A 19745-nucleotide genomic window follows, 5' to 3' on the forward strand; every position below is an offset into this window, starting at 1 on the left:
TGTAGTCTAGAAAACTCATTTTTACTAGGATATTTGCAAGATTTTTTTTTCTTTTAGTTTAACGCCCCATGATTGTACATCAATGTAAGAGAGAAGGTGACGATGAGATACATGATAATAGTGGAATCAAGAAAATGTAAGGAAACTGGAAAGTCTTAAGAATAACCACACGTACAGTGTTCACCAAAAGCCTATTTGTCGGGAGCAGGAATCGAACCAGGGACCTAACGCGTCAGAGGTAAGCGCTCTACTACAAAGCTTTCTTTTGTTTAAAGAACTTGTTTACATTGAAATATATATATTTTACGAAGATATTGACATATTTTACAGCCTCACTGAAATTAAAAAAAAAAGTAGTCAGGGAGAGTTTACTTGTCAGATTTTTATTTTTTAATTTAATTTATTTTTATTTTTATTTATTTTTGCTTTGTTATGTTCCCTAGTTAATTAATGTTTGGGTTACTGAAAATTAAAACCTTTTTAGTATTATTGTTATGTCATCACTTTGGAACCAAAAAAGTTAGATTTTTTTCTTGTGTTTTCATATAAGAAGTTGGTAAGTTTGTGCCTTAGCACTGGTTTGGTTTCTAGAACGTAAATGAAGGTCATGTTGAGTTGAGTCTTGGCGGGTTTGAGTTCGTGAAGTGTCAGGCACTGCTTGTGCCCCTGTCTTCTGTCTGTGATGTTTCCTGGCTGTGGGCTGTGAGGTACTTATGTTGAGGAGTACCAACGCAGGCCGCGTGATATACAGGTAGCTACAACACAGCTTCAACAGCTACGAGTGGCAGGTGTTTGAATTTCAGCTTTCGTTACGGCGTGACTAATGCAGTATAGTACTAGGTTCAAATTCTATGGGTGGTAAAAATGGTATATTACTTTCGTGGTGTGGTGAGAAATACAACGTAATTGTTATTAGTTTATTAGTGTTTCTTCATAGTATAGTTTCACTATTTCTAGAAGGAATTAAGTATTAACGAAGTAATGAATAAGCAAAAGCACACTTTGATTGACGTTAACTATTTCTCATACTCCATTGAGAATGTTTTGATCCTCAGTTGCGCAAACATCCAGTGTGCGTTTTTTTGTTTGCTTACACTGCCTTACAGATGAGCTCCCTCGTGGCTAAGTGGTTAGTGAACACGCCTTTGGCGTGGGACACCCGGGTTCGATTCCCGGCCGGGGGCCGCGGTGGCTCAGTGGTAGAGCGTTCACCTCCGGTGCTCGGGGTCCCGGGTTCGATCCCAGCCCCGCCAAGTGAACCTTGTGGTGGACAAACACCGTGTGCGTGGGTTTTCTCGGGGTTCTCCCGTTTCCTCCCACTTTCTTCATTCCACCATTTAATTCATTACTCATCACCGTCTCCATTAGCCTAACCGGAATAACCGTGGGACATAAAACTTAAATATTTCATTTCGTTTTTTCGATTCCCGGCCGGAGCTTATGTGGTTCGGATTCCACGTTAATCTGTAGGTCCACGTCTCATACAGCCTTGCTGCTAAAAGGAACGTTAAAATCAACTCAGCACTGTTTTACAGATGCAATTGTTCGATTCCGAGTTCGAATGAAGCTTTTTACGGGCAGGGGGCGACTTTTATATATACAATCCAAGGATTTTAGTTATCAGTCAGTGATGCAATATATAGACCTATATATATTACAAAATTGAAAGTGACTATGTTTGTGACTCTTAATCTCTTAAGAGCTGCGGTGACTCAGTGGTAGAGCGTTCACCTCCGGTATTTGGGGTCCCGGGTTCGATCCCAGCCCCCGTCAAATGAACTTTGTCATGAACAAACACCGTGTGCGTGGGTTTCCTCGGGATTCTCCCGTTTCCTTCCACTTTCTTCATTCCACCATTCAAAGGTTTCATTTCATTTTTTCTTAATCTCTTTGAAATCTTGTACTTAGGTTCACAGCGGAAGCGACGAAATAACTCGACTCATCCATTGTAGCTCTCTTCGCAACCAGTTTCCAAAATGTTGGCAATAAGTTTGCGAAACGAGAGGTGACGACTCCAATTTTGGGTGAAAAGTCGCTATAAGAAATAATCGAGAAATTCATTGTCTATAAGCATTGTTTTAAAGTTGTAGATGTAAACTAAACAATATGTTCTACTCACTGGCGCAAATCCGGGGGGGATGACGGATACATGTCCCCTCCAATCCTGGAACTGAGGGGGACTTCTCCCCAATAATCCGATTTGAAATGTGTTTTTTGGGAGAAATTTGATTATTTTTGTCCGATTGCTACAAAGGAACGTGAGATAAAATAGATGTCCCCCAGAATAAGCCTCAAATCTGCAGCCTCCCAACGCTGAAGACAACTCTGATCCTCCACAACATTGTTTTCCAACTTCATAAGTATTTCGGACATCGCCAAAAAAAGAGTATGGTAACGGTCTTACCCCCCCCCCCAAATGTTGAAGACTGATTTGCGCCGCTGGTTCTACTCACATCTTTGTAAACAGGGCGCAACCAATCCTTTAATTCAGGGATCATTTCAGGTTGTTTCGGGTACTTTTGTTCATATTGTGGTCAAAATAGTTCCGAAATAATTAACACTACAGTACTTACGTGAAGCAATTTTTTTGTAAAAGAAAAAGTGCAGAATAATTAAAAGACCCCAAAGGACAAATATAACAAACATCTTCTTCGCCTTTATTCACACATCTATAGCTAATCTTGTTGCTATTGGTAATGATGTATTACGTGTGTCTCTCAACGGAAACTCTGCGAACTAAAGGACATCAAGTTTGTAGTTGTTCTTCGTTAGAGGGCAAGGGTAACATAACAATGCAGGATTGTGGGGCAGTGAGTACGCTGTATTTCCAAACTCTTCACCAGTTGCGCTGATTAAAACAAACAAACAGAAAAAAAGAACGTAAAAACTGTTTTGAACTAATAATGCTTCTCTACAGATGAACATTTTGTTTGCAGCAAAAAGTCGCTAAATGTGTAAGTAGGTAAATCGTCATTTAAAAATCACCCAAAAAAGTCTCCAATCGGAAAACGTATTTTTTGTCGCTATCGTAGGGCGACCATACGTCCCGTTTTGACCGGGACAGTCCCGTTTTAGGGGCGTGTCACGGCCGTCCCGTCAGTAGATGGAAAAAAGTAGTATTCGTCCCGTTTTATGTAAATGAAAGAAGTAAATAACAAACCCAGTACCTTTACTCCTTTTAAAAGTATTAATAATTAATAATAACAAAGAGGCAAAAATTGAACTGAAATTCCCTATATTAAACATACTCTATAGTTCGCAGTACTGCTCGAAAGGCAGCAGAGGTTTTAGCAGTTGGGTGTGTGTTGAAATTTCAACGGGTCTTTCCTTTTTCATAAGTACCCGCTCTGTAACAAAGAGAGAGAGGAGGAAATCAGATATCAAGGCACTGATAAGAACAAAGGTAGATCTAAAAGTCTAGGGTTGCAAGAACCTGTCCCGTTTTTAACTAAAAATTTTATGGTCAACCTACGCTATCGTTGAGGTCGAATTCCCCTTATTTAGCGACTTTACCCAAAATTGGCAACATTGACCCCCACCGAACAACACCCCGTTATCTTTAGCCTAGCCAGCATAATAGTGGGACGTAAAACTTAAAGATTTCATTTCGAACAACACTCCCAGAAGCCTACCATTCCCAAAACACCCTTTTGTACAGTTCTCCCTATTCGAAAAAAATTGTAAATAGCAGTGTTCATACATAAATATGGAACTCAATTTCCCTGAATTTTCCAGGTTTTCCAGGTATTAATTTTGCAATTTCCAGGTCTAGTGGAAGAAACTAATAGTACGAGAACACATAAATTTTAAGAATACTATATTTATATATTTGAGAATGGCCACCCTTCTCCCCAATGAACGATTGCAATTAAATATTGAGTCACAAGAAAATAAATAATTAAAATAAATAAAATTTAAGTTGAAAAATATTAAGTTGAGAAGCCTACTAAGGGAATTATATAATACTTGTGTACCATATTTGAATACATTCAAAATATACAAAAATATTGGCTTGGGGAAGAAAAAAGGGCCCGCGAGATTTTAACTGATTCTTATAGTACTCGACGACAGAAATAAATTACTGAAAGAATTTTCAAAATCGGCGCAGGTAAACATGCAGAAAATCATATTTTCATGTACCGGTTCAAAATGGGGAAGAAAAGACGACCGCGAGATTTTAACTGATTCTTGTAGTACTCGTCGAGGGAAATCGACTAGTGAAGGAATGTTCAAAATCGGCGCAGGCAAGCATGAAGAAAATCGCATTTTCATGTACCAGTTCAAAATGGGGAAGAAAAAAGGGCCCGAGAGATTTTAACTGATTCTTGTAATACTCGACGAGAGAAATCGACTAGTGACGAATTGTCAAAATCGGCGCAGGCAAGCATGAAGAAAATCGCATTTTCATGTATCAGTTCAAAATGGGGAAGAAAAAAGGGCCCGCGAGTTTGAACCGCTACGATGTATGTTCACGAATGTGCCCGTCTTCTCAAATTTAGTCAATTACTGTGACACTGAAACATGTGACACAGAGTCACATTGTGGATGACTCTGCAATTGGCAACCACTGCACATATACTCCTCCCGCCCCACAGTTTGATTATTTCGATCCATTCCTCACGTGCTAACGGCATGGTTCAACATCTGCAAGAAAGAGGTAAATGTAACGTTCAATTGGTAATAGCTTTTCACCAAATTAAGCTGCATGAAATCTGATTGCATATTTGACATACTGAGAAAATTCTAGCCCGTGGCCATATGTATCACATATCCCATCAGTTCATAAAAATTTTGAACACAAAATTACGGTCGTCCGTGTGACGTACTCCCAAAAGGCCTAATGTGTATCACCCACCTCACATTCAATGAAACCACATCCGTGTAGAATTTAGAAAGGAACTTCTTATGATGTATACAGGATGTCTCAAACGTTCCCTGACATAGGGTAACTCTGTTATTATCAGAGTTACAACAAAATGTAAGAGGAAAAACATCTCGAAATATGACGTTTTCAATCTAAAGTGAACACTTTTTAAAAAAAAATCGGACGAGATGTTTTTGCTATATATTCTTTATGCACCCAATTTTAAATGAAAATGCAACGTTGTCATTTACCTGGACCCACAACATAAGTGAATGAAGTTACTGTTTGAAACGGGGGCTGGCCATCGACATATTAGCGTAAAAGACAGTAACTTCACTCACTTATGTTGTGGGTCCAGGTAAATGGCAATGTTGCATTTTCATTTTACATTGGGCACATAGAGAGTGTACAGCGCAAACGGGTCATCCGATTTTAAAAATTCCTTCACTTTAGAATGAAAACATTATATTTTGAAACGCTTTCCAAAGTAGTATAATTTAGTTTGTTTAAATTTACAATTTAATACAAGTAGATTCGGATTTACATGCGTAGGATTTTGTATGCATCTAACTAATGAATTCTTTATTTTCATGCTTAACTTAGTGACTTGGCTTTGGACTGCAACTGATTATTGTAACCCATTATTGCTTGAGAAGAAACAAGATATCCGAATCTTCATTTGGAGAAATCAAACGTCTATTGGAAAGCTGGGGATTACAATCGTTAATTTCTACATTTCAAGGTGCGTAAATTATATATTCTGTGTTTATTGTTAAATTACTATTACTATTATTGGGTTTAGAATCAATCAAGCACTTCATGATATTTTATGGGGATCAAGATGGGTGCCGGACAGATAAGTATTTGAGCGTCAGGCTCTTATTTCTTTTCAATTTAATATTTAATCAATGATTATTTTTCTCCCTCATTATTCCACCAAATCGTATTCCAAGATCATATATCCATTTTTGATCGATATATCCATATTTTTGATCTCTTTCATATTTCTATATTTTCGATTTTTGATATTGTTTATATTTCGATATTGCTGTATTTTTCTATATTTCGAACAAGTTTCGATAGCTTGTCGATATCTATTATCTATATCTAAATTCGGATATCCCAAAGCCCTATCGAACCCCCTCCGAAATGAAGTTTTTGGCTATGGACCTGATTAGGGATGCGCACGAGACAAGACGAGACCGAATTTTTGTTGCGAAATTCGAGACGAGATAGAGCTCTTCCAATAGAAACGGATCCAGTTTTCGAGACATAACTTTCGCGGCACCTTTTCGAGAGGAGACAATCTCAAATCTTTTCTCTTGCGCATCCCTACACTTGATCATGAGGTATCAAAAAAAAAAAAGTTAATGAGAAATACCGGTAACATGTAAATACAATATAGGTAGCTAAAACATTTTTGTTTTCATTCTTCAGTAATGCATTGTTATTAATCTCAGGGGGCGTGGTGGCTCAGTGGTAGAGCGTTCACCTCCCTTGCTTGGGGTCCCTGGTTCGATCCCAACTCGCGCCGTGTGGACTTTGTAGTGGACAAACACCGTGCTCGTGGGTTTTCTCGGGGTTCTCCCGTTTCCTCCCACTTTCTTCATTCCACCATTTCACTCATTTCTCATTATCACCGTCTCCTTTAGCCTAACCGGCATAACCGTGGGACGTTAAACTTAAAGATTTCATTTTTTGTTAATCTCTGTATTTTATAGTGTATTCTCAAGCTTAAGGTGATGTATAATTAAATTTTGAATTCAGTTAACTTATTTTGTTTCTCAGGTTGTTTTTAAAATGTATGTACAAACGTTTATTTTCATTCTTGAGAGTTTAAAGTGACGTATAGTTATTAAACATAGTATTTAATATTGTACTCTTAACGTGGAAGTGATATACAGTTAACTTTTGAATTCAGTTAACATTTTTCTCTCTGAAATTGCTTTAAAAAAGTATGTAAAAACGTTTTTATTTTATTTCTTGAGTGCTAAAAGTGATGCAAAGTTATTAAGCTTACTACTTTATATTGTATTCTTAACCCTAAACTGATACACAGTGCGTTTTTGAATAAATTATGTCAAGTTATTTGAGTGACGAACACTGGTAGAAAATCCTGACTACTACTGGAACATTTTGATTTTAAGGTGACGACTACTGGTGCAAGGATTTTAAAATATTGTTTTTCCTCCAACGGCTACTCCTTTTTTAATTCTAACTACATGATCATTATAGGAAGGATCAGTGAGTCTTTCCAACTATGGTACTGCTCCGACAGATTCACGATGCTCAGAGAAGAGACAAAATAGTGTTTTCAACCTTAAAGTGAGAACCACTGGCGTTTTTACCCTGCTATGCAAAAGTAAGTGAGTACTCCAATGGGGTTCCAATGCAGTACTTAATTTCTGCGTTTTAGATATATGGAAATACATGTCTCTAAAATGTAAAGAACTGATTTTTTTTTACTGAAAACTGCAACTCGGTAAGCCTTATGGATACCGAGGTATGGGAAAATAATCTATAGGTATGTGGGGCTTGCATACTTGACGCTACAATTCGGAAATTGAATTAAAATATGACTAACGGCTATCAAGATGTTGTCAAATAAGGGAGGACCAACACAGTTAAGGGGTTTTCGTGTTAGATGCTAAAATTTCCGAAATCGGTCATGGAAAGTTAATAAACACCAGTACCAATTTCATCTTAAAGTAATTAGATATCTTCATGGAGTGTTAGAACATCATGGAGTCTACCAAAATTAAATTTTAAAAGCTTTTGAAAATATAATCTGACATTTGTAAACAGTATTTGAAATATGTGTTTACCCAAAACTTCCAGTTAGTACATCTAACATCTGGAGAAACACTGTGAAATAAAAGCGTACGAGATCTTGAAATTTCGGAAACAATTATTGGTGGCAACAAAATTAAATAAGATGGTACTTCTATGGGTTAAATGAGTACCTCAGTACAATTTCGATCGAAAGATTAGTTCAGTCCTAGGTTTTCTTCAGGCAATTCCAAGGGTTCATCGAGCTGTGCAAAAGAATGAAAATTCGCTATCAATATCTAAGATAGTAACCAAGATATAAGGAATTATATATTTTATGACGTAAAAATAGAGATCTTTACGGATTTGTACTTTTGGGTCTTTCCTATAAGAAAAAAAATCAGAAAACTACTGTATATACCTTAATAGACAATTCAATGGGCGGGGACACAGTAGCTTAGTGGTAGGGTATTTAATTAATCTTTTTTGCAGAAACTATTGGAATATTCACTTAACCCGTAGAGATACGATCATACTTAACTCCCTATTTAATTTTAAAATTAAATAAAAGGAAATATTTCAGTGTAGCGACCCACGATTATGCATTTTAGTCTCAGGGAGATTACGATTAAAGCAAGTGAATGTTGTTGACAGAATTGATGGAATGCAAAGGTGGGAGGAAAGAGAGTACCCCGAGAAAACCCACGAATACGATGTGCACTACAAACTGACTTGACCGTGGATCGAACCAAGAACCCAATATACTAAAAGTAAGCACTCTACCACTAAGCCACCGTGCACCCGCCCATTTAATTGTCTATTAAGGTATATACGGTTGTTTTCTAAAATTTCTTCTTCTTACAGAAAATACTCAAACGTACAAATCCATGGGGTCTCTATTTTTACGACGTCATAAAATGCATAATTCCTTATATCTCGCTTGCTATATTAGATATTGACAAAAAATGTTCACTTTATTTCAGAGCCCGATGAACGCTTGGAATTGTCCAAAGAAAATTTAGAGCTGAATTAATCTTTCGATCGAAATTGTACTGACGAGTCTGAGGTACTCACTTAACCCATAGAAGTACCATCTTATTTAACTTTTGTTAGGATCAATAATTGTTTTCTGAAATTTCAAGATCTAATACGCTTTTATTGTATGGTGTCTCTGTAGCTGCTAGATGTACTAGCTGGAAGTTTTAGGTAAATACATATTTCTAATACTCTTTACAAATGTCAAAATATATTTTACAAAGCTTTTAAAATTTAATCTTGGTAGACCCCATGATGTTCTTAAACTCCATGGAAATACCTAATTATTTTAAGATGAAATTGCTACTGATGCTTATTAACTTTCCATGACAGGTTTCGGAAATTTTACCACCTAACACGAAAACCCCATAACTATATGGATCCTCCATTTATTTGACAATATCTTGATAGTCATATTTTAATTAATTTTTTACATTGTACTGTCTAATATGCAAGCTCCACGTACCTATGACGTCGCTTTTTATTTCACCATATTTCGGTAACTGTTAGGCGTACCGACTTGCGGTTTCGGTAAACACACACCTCTAACGTTCTTTAAAACATTATTAAGACATATTTTAGAATATTTAGAAATGAGAGTTCTGCGAATATCATGGTACCCGAAAACCCCCATGAGGGCGTGTGTGTAGTGTATTTAATTGAAACTACTTTTGAGGTGTTGTAAGCCCTCGTAATTACGTTTCCGAAACTGCACCACCTAGTACGCAAACCCCACACTTCTATGGTATCGCTCTTTATTTTCCCATATCTCAATATCCCTAAGGCTTACCGAGTTGAGGTTTTAGGTAAACAAATGTCATTTCCTTACATTTTAGAGACATACATTTCCACATATCTAAAAAAAATACAGACATTAGGTACCCCATGGTACCCCAAACACCATTGGGGTACCCACTTACTTTTGAATAGTAATACATTTTGAGTTGTTCAGCATCAATAAACACTTCATAGTTTTTCTACGTGCAACCCAAAAGTCCATACCTGACCGAATAGATTTTGTCCATTTAATCTCAAAAATGTTAAGATACTTTGTATTGTTAAGTACAACCAAGTTAAGCACACTGAATTTAATATTTTAAATATTTTCTGATTTTTGTTTCAGGTATTTCGTGCATCAAAACAAAACCAGGATTCTGCCTGGAAGACAGTGAAAAGAAGCAGTGTAGGTTGTGGCTAAAAGTACGTCCTTTCTGAAGACAGACCCAATTGTATTTACATTCTTTTGTACGAATATATAACCCTAATAAAGATACTGTACTACAAATTATTTCTTTCTCCCATAAATTAGAATAAAATATTATCTCTGTTTAAAGAAAATGTTTGTTAGTGTTAAGTCATTTCAACTCTTTTTCTCTGTAATAAGAACATTATCCCTCGCAATATTTTTTATCTTTGTGCTATTACGATTGGATGAAGTAAAATTCTATACGAAGCACTATTATTTCAGACATGCATTAATAACTAATGTATTGTTCTGTATGTAAGGCAATGTGTATACTGAACATGTCTAGCGAAGGTGTTGTTTTATTGGGAATCCGAAGAAAGAAAGAAAAAAAAGTTGGACTTACCAACGTATACGTCTTCGAATTCTGGACTAATCCAAATTATCCAGAGAAAATATTATATATTTCTTTGTTGCTATTTCAGATGTATCCTTTATCCAAGTCTTATGAAACGGAGACTTCATACATCGCTATACTTTGTATGAACTATCTTCCGTATTTACTTGATCACTTTGTAACTTTATCTAGTGTTGACAAGGCCGCAGGTGTTAATCGAATAGTTTAGTGTATCACTCATGTCACCTTGTGACTAAGGTAGGTCCTGTCGGTATATATATGGTACTGGGTTCAATTAGCGATAAAATACATTTTTAGCGTTAAACAAATGCAAAAATCTACACGAAATGAGATACCGTGATCTCTGACTTACGGATAACACCAAGCAACTACTGGTACTGAGTGTGATTGAGTTTACCAATTACTATTTGGCTAAAATCAGTGTTCCTTTATCTATAGTTCTATTCGTGCTTTGAATTGCAAAGTTTGAAATAACCGTTTTAAATTATTGTGTATATATATCTTCCGAGTAATTCTGAGAATCATTGCTCTTTCTTTAAGCAATGTATGAGACTGTTAAATTGCTCGTTGCTTAAAATGTTGCACTAGAAGGATGCATCCAGGAAAGTCCACATTTGCAGAATGTCTAGAGCAGGGAAGATAATATGTTTAGTCGATGGTTGCACAACGCCTCCGCTGTCACCACGTTGTCACACAGCGGATACAGCGGACGTTTAAGAATATTCTGCACTTACTATTAGGTATCTGCCTGGGAACTTTGATGCAGCTACCCAGTCTCCTTCTTGGTGTTGCATTTTTAATGGCAAGTACTGAGTAGGAATCATCTTGTGAGCGAACACGTTTTCGGCTGTCAGCATACTTTTAATTATTGCGACATTTAAAAAAAGCATACCTGTTAATTAAAATGTACAGAGAAGTTATTTCAGGAAAATTCTATTCAGGCCTCTTGTGGTAACAACTGCACTTTAGAAGAAGATACTATTAAGGAAAAGAATGAGGTAAAATAATCTTTATATCGTACAAGCAATGGATGATAACAGCTTAATAAATGATTGTACGTAAATCTTGTTTGAGTTTGAATATAGGATTGTATATGACTGTGCATTTTGCATTATTATTGAAGTGCTACAACTAACTGCAAACCATATGATAAATTCTTACAGTAATATATCACATATTGATTTACTCTGTATGAAAACGAAAATAGTTTAACATATGGTTAACCTTCTTTGTGCCCATAATTTTAAAATTAACGCTTGTGTCACTTTTCAACACTTGGCTTTGCAGTAGCTTTCCAACGAATTAGCAGGAAGCCCAAACTTATAGGACACCCTGCAGGTAAATACATTTCTTTGGACAGTTTCACTGCTCTAAACTAAGATTTGAAAAGTGTAGCATTGTTAATTTTATTATTATTGGCACAATGGAGATCAACCATATTTTAAGCTATTTTTGTTTCCACACAGAGAAAAACAATATGTGACAACATTACAGTAAGAATGTATCATGCATTTCTCAGTATGTTGCAGCACTTCAATAATGGTGCACTATACGTACAATCTAGATCCTGAATATGTCCAATCCATATATTACAACAAGGGCAATACGTATGCGATACAGGTAAAATCCGTATATTTCATATGGACAATCTATAAGCTACATACATCAAATTCATACATTACATATGTCCAACCTGTACGCGACATACGTATAATCTATATGCTGCATGCAGACAGTCTGTAAGCTACACATGTGCACTCTGTATGGTGCATACGGATATTCTGTATGCTGTATCGGGACAAGCTGTGTGCGACATAAGGAAAATCTGTATAATACATACGTACAATACGTATACTGTATCTAGTCGTACGTACGGGGCACAAGTACAATATAAATGCTGTCTCGGGGTTGAACGCAAGAAACACACGCACAGAACGTATATTGCATACTTCTTGAAATTATGCTCCGTCCTGATAGTCAGTGTGTGTCGTCATTATTAACCCACATGCTACATACGATCCTGACGTCCCTCCGTATATACTTGTTACTGAAGATGACGTCATACGAATGACGTCATTGCACTTATGCAGACAGTTTGTATAATACATACTTCTTCAGCTATACGTTTGCTGCAGGATGTTATATACGGTTGTACGTTAAGTCCAGAAACTACAGGAATTACGAATGTAACCTACGTTTTTAAGTATGCCACCTACATTTTTTTCTCAGTGTATATATAATAGAAATTTTAATATTTGTATACCTTTCACTAATTGTTCATGCGATCCATATAGATCTCAATTCACTAAAAGCAGTGTTGTGATATGATTTAATATATTATATAATAATTATTAGTAAGTAATCGCACTTTTTCTTTCCTCCAGATACCGAGAAGCTAAAACAAACTTTATATTTGAACCAGAGAGCGGTCTTGTACTACTTGAACAAAAATTGCCAATGTCATGGCATGCATTCAATGAAACACCCATGTTTGAGGTAAGCGCATTTATATTTCTAACTAAAAATTACAAATTTAATATATATCCCCTGTAGTATAAATTGTACCACGACTATTTCTTGAAGATTCAAAAATCTGTAAGGAATAACTATCAGAAGAATGTTAAGAGTATAGATCTATGTATACATATATTTCTATCATCTTTGTGTGTGATCACCAGAACCATTCAAGCACTTGTAACAAAGTTCCAATTTTCATATCATCACGAGGCTTGAAATGGCTCTTAAGTAGATTAGATAACCATTGCGCTTCATTCAGACGAGGTTCACTCTCGTGATTACACTGAGAAAAATCCGTTCTCCGGAGAGCGGTATATTGTACAAATATACGTTATCCTCTTGCTTAATACAGAAATCAGTACGGAGCAGTAGCGTAGCCAGGATGTGTGTTTGGGGGGGGCCCAAGTGCTGTTATAGGTACATATAGAAAAATTACAGACAAAAAAATATATACACAAAAATATATGTAAAATTACAAACATCAAAGTACCAAAGTACATTGTCGGACCTCTTTGGGGGGGGCCCGGCCCCTCTGGGCCCCCCCCTTCCCTACGCCACTGGTACGGAGCATACGTTATCCGTATGCTACATAGGCACTGCCTTTGGATGTTACATCATGCCGTTGCAGGATGTCTGACGTCTAACAGTTTTTCGTATATCACATGCATATAATTATGCTACATTCCTCAGCTGTGTATTATATACGTCCATTTGTATGTGAGATCCTGACCGCGTATATTATTTCACACGGAAAGTACGTACAGATGGAATACTTATATAGAAACTATTATAAAACGTTCGTTTTCAATTATACGTCTGCTATACGTTAAGTCCAAAAACTACAGGAATTACTCATGTAACCTATCTTTTTAAGTACGTCGCCTACATTCTTTTTTTCTCAATGTATCAGAGATTTTCCGTAAAAGCTCCTCACTGCTCAATACAATGACGCCATCTCATAAAGAAAGTTTATCCTTAGCTTTCAAAATCACTTTACATTTTGTTATGAACCTCCTAACTTTAAAAAAAATAGTAAAGCATCGGCTTTAAACCGTGTTGTTAAAACAAAATATCTAACACCTTTGAGAATTATAACAAATCATATTTAGTTATAAGCAATAAGTGAACGACAAATGTTTGAAATGAGCCTGGCTAAGCAAATAAAACCATTACTTTCTCAACAATAAATACAAATAAGTTATGTATCCTTTTAAAGATCATAAGCACTTTCGTATATACATCCTAATTTGAACTTTGGGGGACTCGCAGGCTCGCTATTTTTTTTTCTTAATGCGTTTAAATTACCAAATTATGAACCTATGTGATTATTATAACTAAGATTTAAAATACATTCTATTATATCACTAGCGGACTCAAAGGAAATTGAGGGGCGCGGTGGCTCAGTGGTAGGGCGTTCACCTCTGGTGCTTGGGGTTCCTGGTTCGATCCCAGCTCGCGTAGTGTGGACTTTGTTGTGGACAAACACCGTGCTCATGACTTTTCTTCTGGTTCTCCCGTTTCCTACCACTTTCTTCATTCCACTATTTCATTCATTTTTCATCTTCACCGTCTCCTTTAGCCTAACCGGCATAACCGTGGGACGTAAAACTTAAAGATTTCATTTCATTTCAAAGGGAATCACGATGTCTTTAATGCTCTTCTTATATATAATATGATAGAAGATTTACAAACTACAATATTAATATATGAATTGAAACATTCCACTCCTGACTAAGAAGGGTTTATGTTCAAACTTCCGAAATCATTGACAAGATAATCAACACACATTGGTATTATTAATAATAAATTTATTATTGTTGTTCGAATCCCCTCTTTAATGAAATTCTGTGTACACAACTTCTTGCATATATTTAAAAAAATAGACTTCTTTATTAACTCTGCTACCCATTTGTTTCTATTATCTCTAAATAAAATACAATACTTATGTGTTTCTATGTAGTATATAAAAATATAATTTACACACATTTGTTAATTGCACCTATATAAATTGCATTTAGCGCAACATATATGCCAAGGGTTCAACTGTCCAGGATAGTGAAAATTAAAATATGAAAGAAGTGTTACATTTATGAGCGATATAATTTCGCTTTTCAAATTTTCGTGCGTCAGAATCTCGAAAAAATATATATAAATTGTAACATCATAGCGTGTGAACAAGTCCTGTAAGACAGCTAAATTGTAACAAACAGTGCGTTTAAAGTAACGTGACATTTAGTAGTACACGCAGAAATATAGTAGTTGTTGGTAAGAAAATAATATTACAATGGATTTGTTTATAGGCGTATATTTTTAAATACAATTCTGGCATAATGTCAGGATATTTTCTTAGCAAACGTTATTGTGTATAGTATTTTGATTTGTCTTGTCCTTCAATGTAGACGTATATTATACGGTTTCTTCATCGCGCTGGTTTCTATAAGCTTGTTTATGTGAGTTAGCATTTTATGTATTCCCAGATTTACTCTTAGAAGTTACTTGAAACTGGCTGTTGCTGCTAGTATCAGAGAGCATACCATTTCATATTTGTCTCAATCTTAAAATTCTCTGAGCTTCTGCACTTTTCATTGTACCATGCATTATTATACAACAAAACAACAAAGAAATTCATGATCGCAATATCGAGATTTTTATCAAGAGTGACTATGGTTATCTTGTTTGTAGTGTATCTTCCTGAGTTATTTTCGTGTCAATTGAAGCATAACAATTTTCTCCTTTTCTGAATGATTTTCATTAACGTGGGCAGCCCCCAAAATGCCAGCATTTATTTTCTGTTAATTTTTTGCACTTAGATTTATATTATTCTAACTATGCCGGTACATAAAACTAATTGAACTGACATAACATGACGGGTACTTCCGGTTGACGTGGAAACAAGAAATTTGGCATGATTGTAGCTTTCCGGTACTAACCCACAGGAACATTGCCAATGGTATATATATATATACCATTGGCAATGTTCCAATATATAAGTTTTAGGGGTTTAAAGGGAGGAATTCTCCATGTTATTTAAATGGGTCTTTTTTTAAAATTATAATCTCATGTTTTAGGTACTTGGAATTAGAATAAGAACTTGAAGTTTGGTATGGTGGTATGGTTTCGTTAGCGTTACCTAAATAAATCATCAAAAATGAAAAGATATAACTTTAGAGTGGTTTTATGGAGAACTGAAAAAATCTTTCCCATGTTATTTATATGGAACACCTTTTACTCCTTAAAATTATTGGGCACTTCATGTAGGGCTAGAATGATTTAATTGGGTCTGTTTATAGCTTTTTGGTACTAACCCACAAAAAATTGCCAAAAGTGAATACTTAAAATTTTTAGAAGGTCTAAAGGGGGGATGGAGGAATTCCCCATGTTAAACCTATATGCATGGAACTTTTATTTTTACTTGTATTCTAATGCTTTAGGTACTTGGAATTGGAATAAAAGCTTGAAATTCGGTATACTTGTACGTTTTCGTAAGCGTTACCTAAGTGAATCACCAAAAATTAAAATTTTCAAATTTAGAGTGGTTTTAAGGAGAACTGAGAAATCTTTCCCATGTTATTTATATGAGACATTTTCTACATTCCAGAATGTTTATTCATTTCCGGGCGGATTAAACTCATGAAATTTGGCATAATTATGGCCCTCCGGGACTAACTTCCAGGAGAATTGCCAAAAATGATTTTTTTTTGTTCTTAGGGGTACTAAAGGGGCGATGAAGAAATTCCCCATAATATTTAAATGGGCCACATCTGGACCTACAATCTGATGTTTTAAGTATTTCAAATTGGAATAAAAACTTGAAATTACGTATTTTTGTGCGTTTCTGTTAGTTAAATAAATCACCAACTAATCCAATTCGAGTAGTTTTGTGGGGAAATGAAAAATATCCCATGCTATTTATATGATACATCTTCTACACCCCAAAATCTTTATTCCCTTCCGGCAGAGTTAGAAGGATGAAATTTGGCACGATTATAACCCTCCAGGACTAACCCACAGGAAAATTTCCAAAAATGAATATTTTTAGTTCTTAAGGGGTCTATAGGGGGAGGGATAACCGTGTTATTTAAATGGGCGTTTCCCTGAGATACAAAATCTTATGTTTTAGACGGTTGAAATAAGAAAAGAAATTTGAATTTCCGTAAAATTATGGGTTTAAGAGGTGCGAGGCTTTAGGCTGAGTAAAGGTAGGGGTCAGGAATCCAAGTCTCCAGCTGGGCCAAATTCAGTAAATGTTAAGAGCAAATGCACTAAATTCACTCTTGATGCAAAGGCTGATACATAAGAGACGCGAGGTCTTATACCGAGCAAACGAGTAGGTCCTGGGGCGGAGCCTCCAGCTACGCAAAGGCTAGTCTACCATATAAAAGTAGAACACGACACGATTTTAAGACTATCACCTATTGTAGAGGTTACACAAGAAAGGCTACGACACAGCAACAACAGACTACACAACGCATATTCCAACTCCCAATCTAGAAAGGCTATGACTACATGCAGAAATGAAAAATTGCAATCAATTTAGAAGCGGTGGCATTTTCATAGCCTTCTACGACCACTTTTTTCAATCATTATAAAAGACTATGACCTATTTTTCATTCCGTAAATAACATAGTACATATTAAAATGCCTACCAGTATTACTCGTTCACTCTTTTACGACGAAAAGACTGTGGCACCCTTATTTAACCCTCGCACAGCCAAGCTCAAAATCATGACATAAAGGATGGATTGGGGTACCTAAGTGACCCCATTAGTAACTGCATTAAAATTGTTCTTACTCCCTGTTTTTCTTTTCTTTACACAACTACTGTTTCTGCGCCTATATGTCTATTTTGACTTGATAGCATATTGTCCAGATATACATGCAACTCCAAACATTACTTTCATAACGAAGTTATAGTAATACATTTTGTGTGTGTGTGTGTGTGTGTATTACTATTTATATTGTATGTCTCACTACACATCATCTTCGTAATTTATCATTTTTCCTTCCTCAGGCCTCAGGAAAGGCGTTTTATGTCTTTTTTGATAATTTTCATATTTATATACACTATGTGATCAAAAGTATCTGGACACCTGGCTGAAAATGACTTACAAGTTCGTGGCGCCCTCCATCGGTGTTGGCCTACCCTTAACCTTAATTACAGCTTCCACTCTCCCAGGCATACTTTCAATCAGGTACCTGAAGGTTTCTTGGGGAATGCCAGCCCATTCTTCACGTAGTGATGAACTGACGAGAGGTATCGATGTTGGTCGGTGAGGCCAGGCATGAAATCGGCGTTCCAAAACGTCTCAAAGGACTCTGTGTAATCCAGTCCATTACGGGGATGTTATGGTCGTGTAACCACTCCACCACAGGCCGAGCAGTATGACCAGGTGCCAGATCGTGTTGAAAGATACAATCGCCATCCCCGAATTGCTCTTTAACAGTGGGAAGCAAGAAGTTGCTTAAAACATCAATGTAGGCCTGCGCTGTGAGAGTGCAACGCAAAACAACAAGGGCTGCAAGCCCCCTCCAAGAAAAACACTACCACACCATAACACCACCACCTCCGAATTATACTGTTGGCACTAGACACGCTGACAGATGACGTTCACCGGGCATTCGCCATACCCACACCATGCCATCGGATCGCCACATTGTGTACCGTGATTCGTCACTCCACACAACGTTTTTCCATTGTTCAATCGTCCAATTTTTACGCTCCTTACACCAAACGAGGCGTCGTTTGGCATTTACCTGCGTGATGTGTGGCTAATGAGCAGCCGCTCGACCATGAAATCCAAGTTTTCTCACCTTACGCCTAACTGTCATAGTAGTTGGAGTGGATCCTAATGCAGTTGGGAATTCCTGTGTGATGGTCTGGATAGATGTCTGCCTATTGCATTTTAAGACCCTATTCAACTGTCGGCGGTCTCCGTCAGTCAACAGACGAGGTCGACCTGTACGCTTTTGTGCTGTACGTATCCCTTCACGTTTCCACTTCACTATCACATCAGACACAGTGGACCTAGGGATATTTTGGAGTGTGGAAATCTCGCGTACAGACTTCTGACACAAGTGACACCCAATCACCTGACCACGTTCAAAGTCCATGAGTTCCGCAGAGCGCCCATTCTGCTTTCTCACTATGTCTAATGACTACTGAGGTTGCTGATAATGAGTACCTTGCAGTAGATGGCAGCACAATGCACCTAATATGAAAAACGTATGTTTTTGGGGGGGGGGTCCGGACGAAGTGATTGCGGACATTCAAACAAGAAAAATGTTCCCATAAACATGGGTCCGATGCCGCTTCGTTTCCGAGATACAGGCTGATCAAATGTCAAGTTCCACTAATGGCTCACTATGGGAAGTGAATAATAATGTTCAATAATATAGGAATAATACAGTGAAGTGGAATTTTGGCTGTCCAAATACATTTACACTAACATTGAGAATGAAACCAATCAACAATTGAAGTTATTAGGTAGTCAGCAGAGATGGACAACCTCACTCATTTTTGCCCTCAAGAGGTCCGCCGTCACCCTCACACACCCTCATTTCGGTAGATTAGGGTGAGGGTGTCTGAGGATGAGTGTGAAAGAGTCAATTAAGGGTGAGGGTGTCTAAGGGTGAGTGTGGAAGGGTCGATTCAAGGTGAGGGTGTCTGAGGATGAGGGTGAGGGAGTCGATTGAGGGTGATGGTGTCTGAGGGTGAGGGAGTCGACTGAGGGTGAGGATGGCTGAGGGTGAGGGAGTCGATTGAGGGTGAGGGTGTCTGAGAGTGAGGGTGGATGAAGGTGAGAGTGAAGGAGTCGATTGGGGGTGAGGTTGGCTGAGGGCGAGTATGAGGAAATCAACTGAGGGTGAGAGTGGGTGAGGGTGAGGGATTCAACTAAGGGTTAGTTTGGCTGAGGGTGAGGAACTCGATTGAGGGTGAGGGTGGTTGAAGGTGAGGGTGA

At 37.1% G+C, this 19745-nt stretch overlaps 1 protein-coding gene across 2 annotated transcripts in view; it reads left to right on the forward strand.

Moving 5' to 3' along the window:
* Apoltp (Apolipoprotein lipid transfer particle) overlaps nucleotides 1-19745 on the forward strand; it is a 6186292-nt gene that overhangs the window by 5701956 nt on the left and 464591 nt on the right. For both annotated transcript variants that reach the window (XM_081762641.1, XM_081762640.1), the window contains exon 63: nucleotides 12654-12765. In XM_081762641.1, coding sequence (XP_081618767.1) covers nucleotides 12654-12765 — 112 coding nt within the window. The remainder of the gene's footprint in view (nucleotides 1-12653; nucleotides 12766-19745) is intronic.

This window comes from Thermobia domestica, chromosome 6 (genome assembly GCF_964235325.1).
Source record: "Thermobia domestica chromosome 6, izTheDome1.hap1.1, whole genome shotgun sequence".
NCBI lineage: Eukaryota > Metazoa > Arthropoda > Insecta > Zygentoma > Lepismatidae > Thermobia > Thermobia domestica.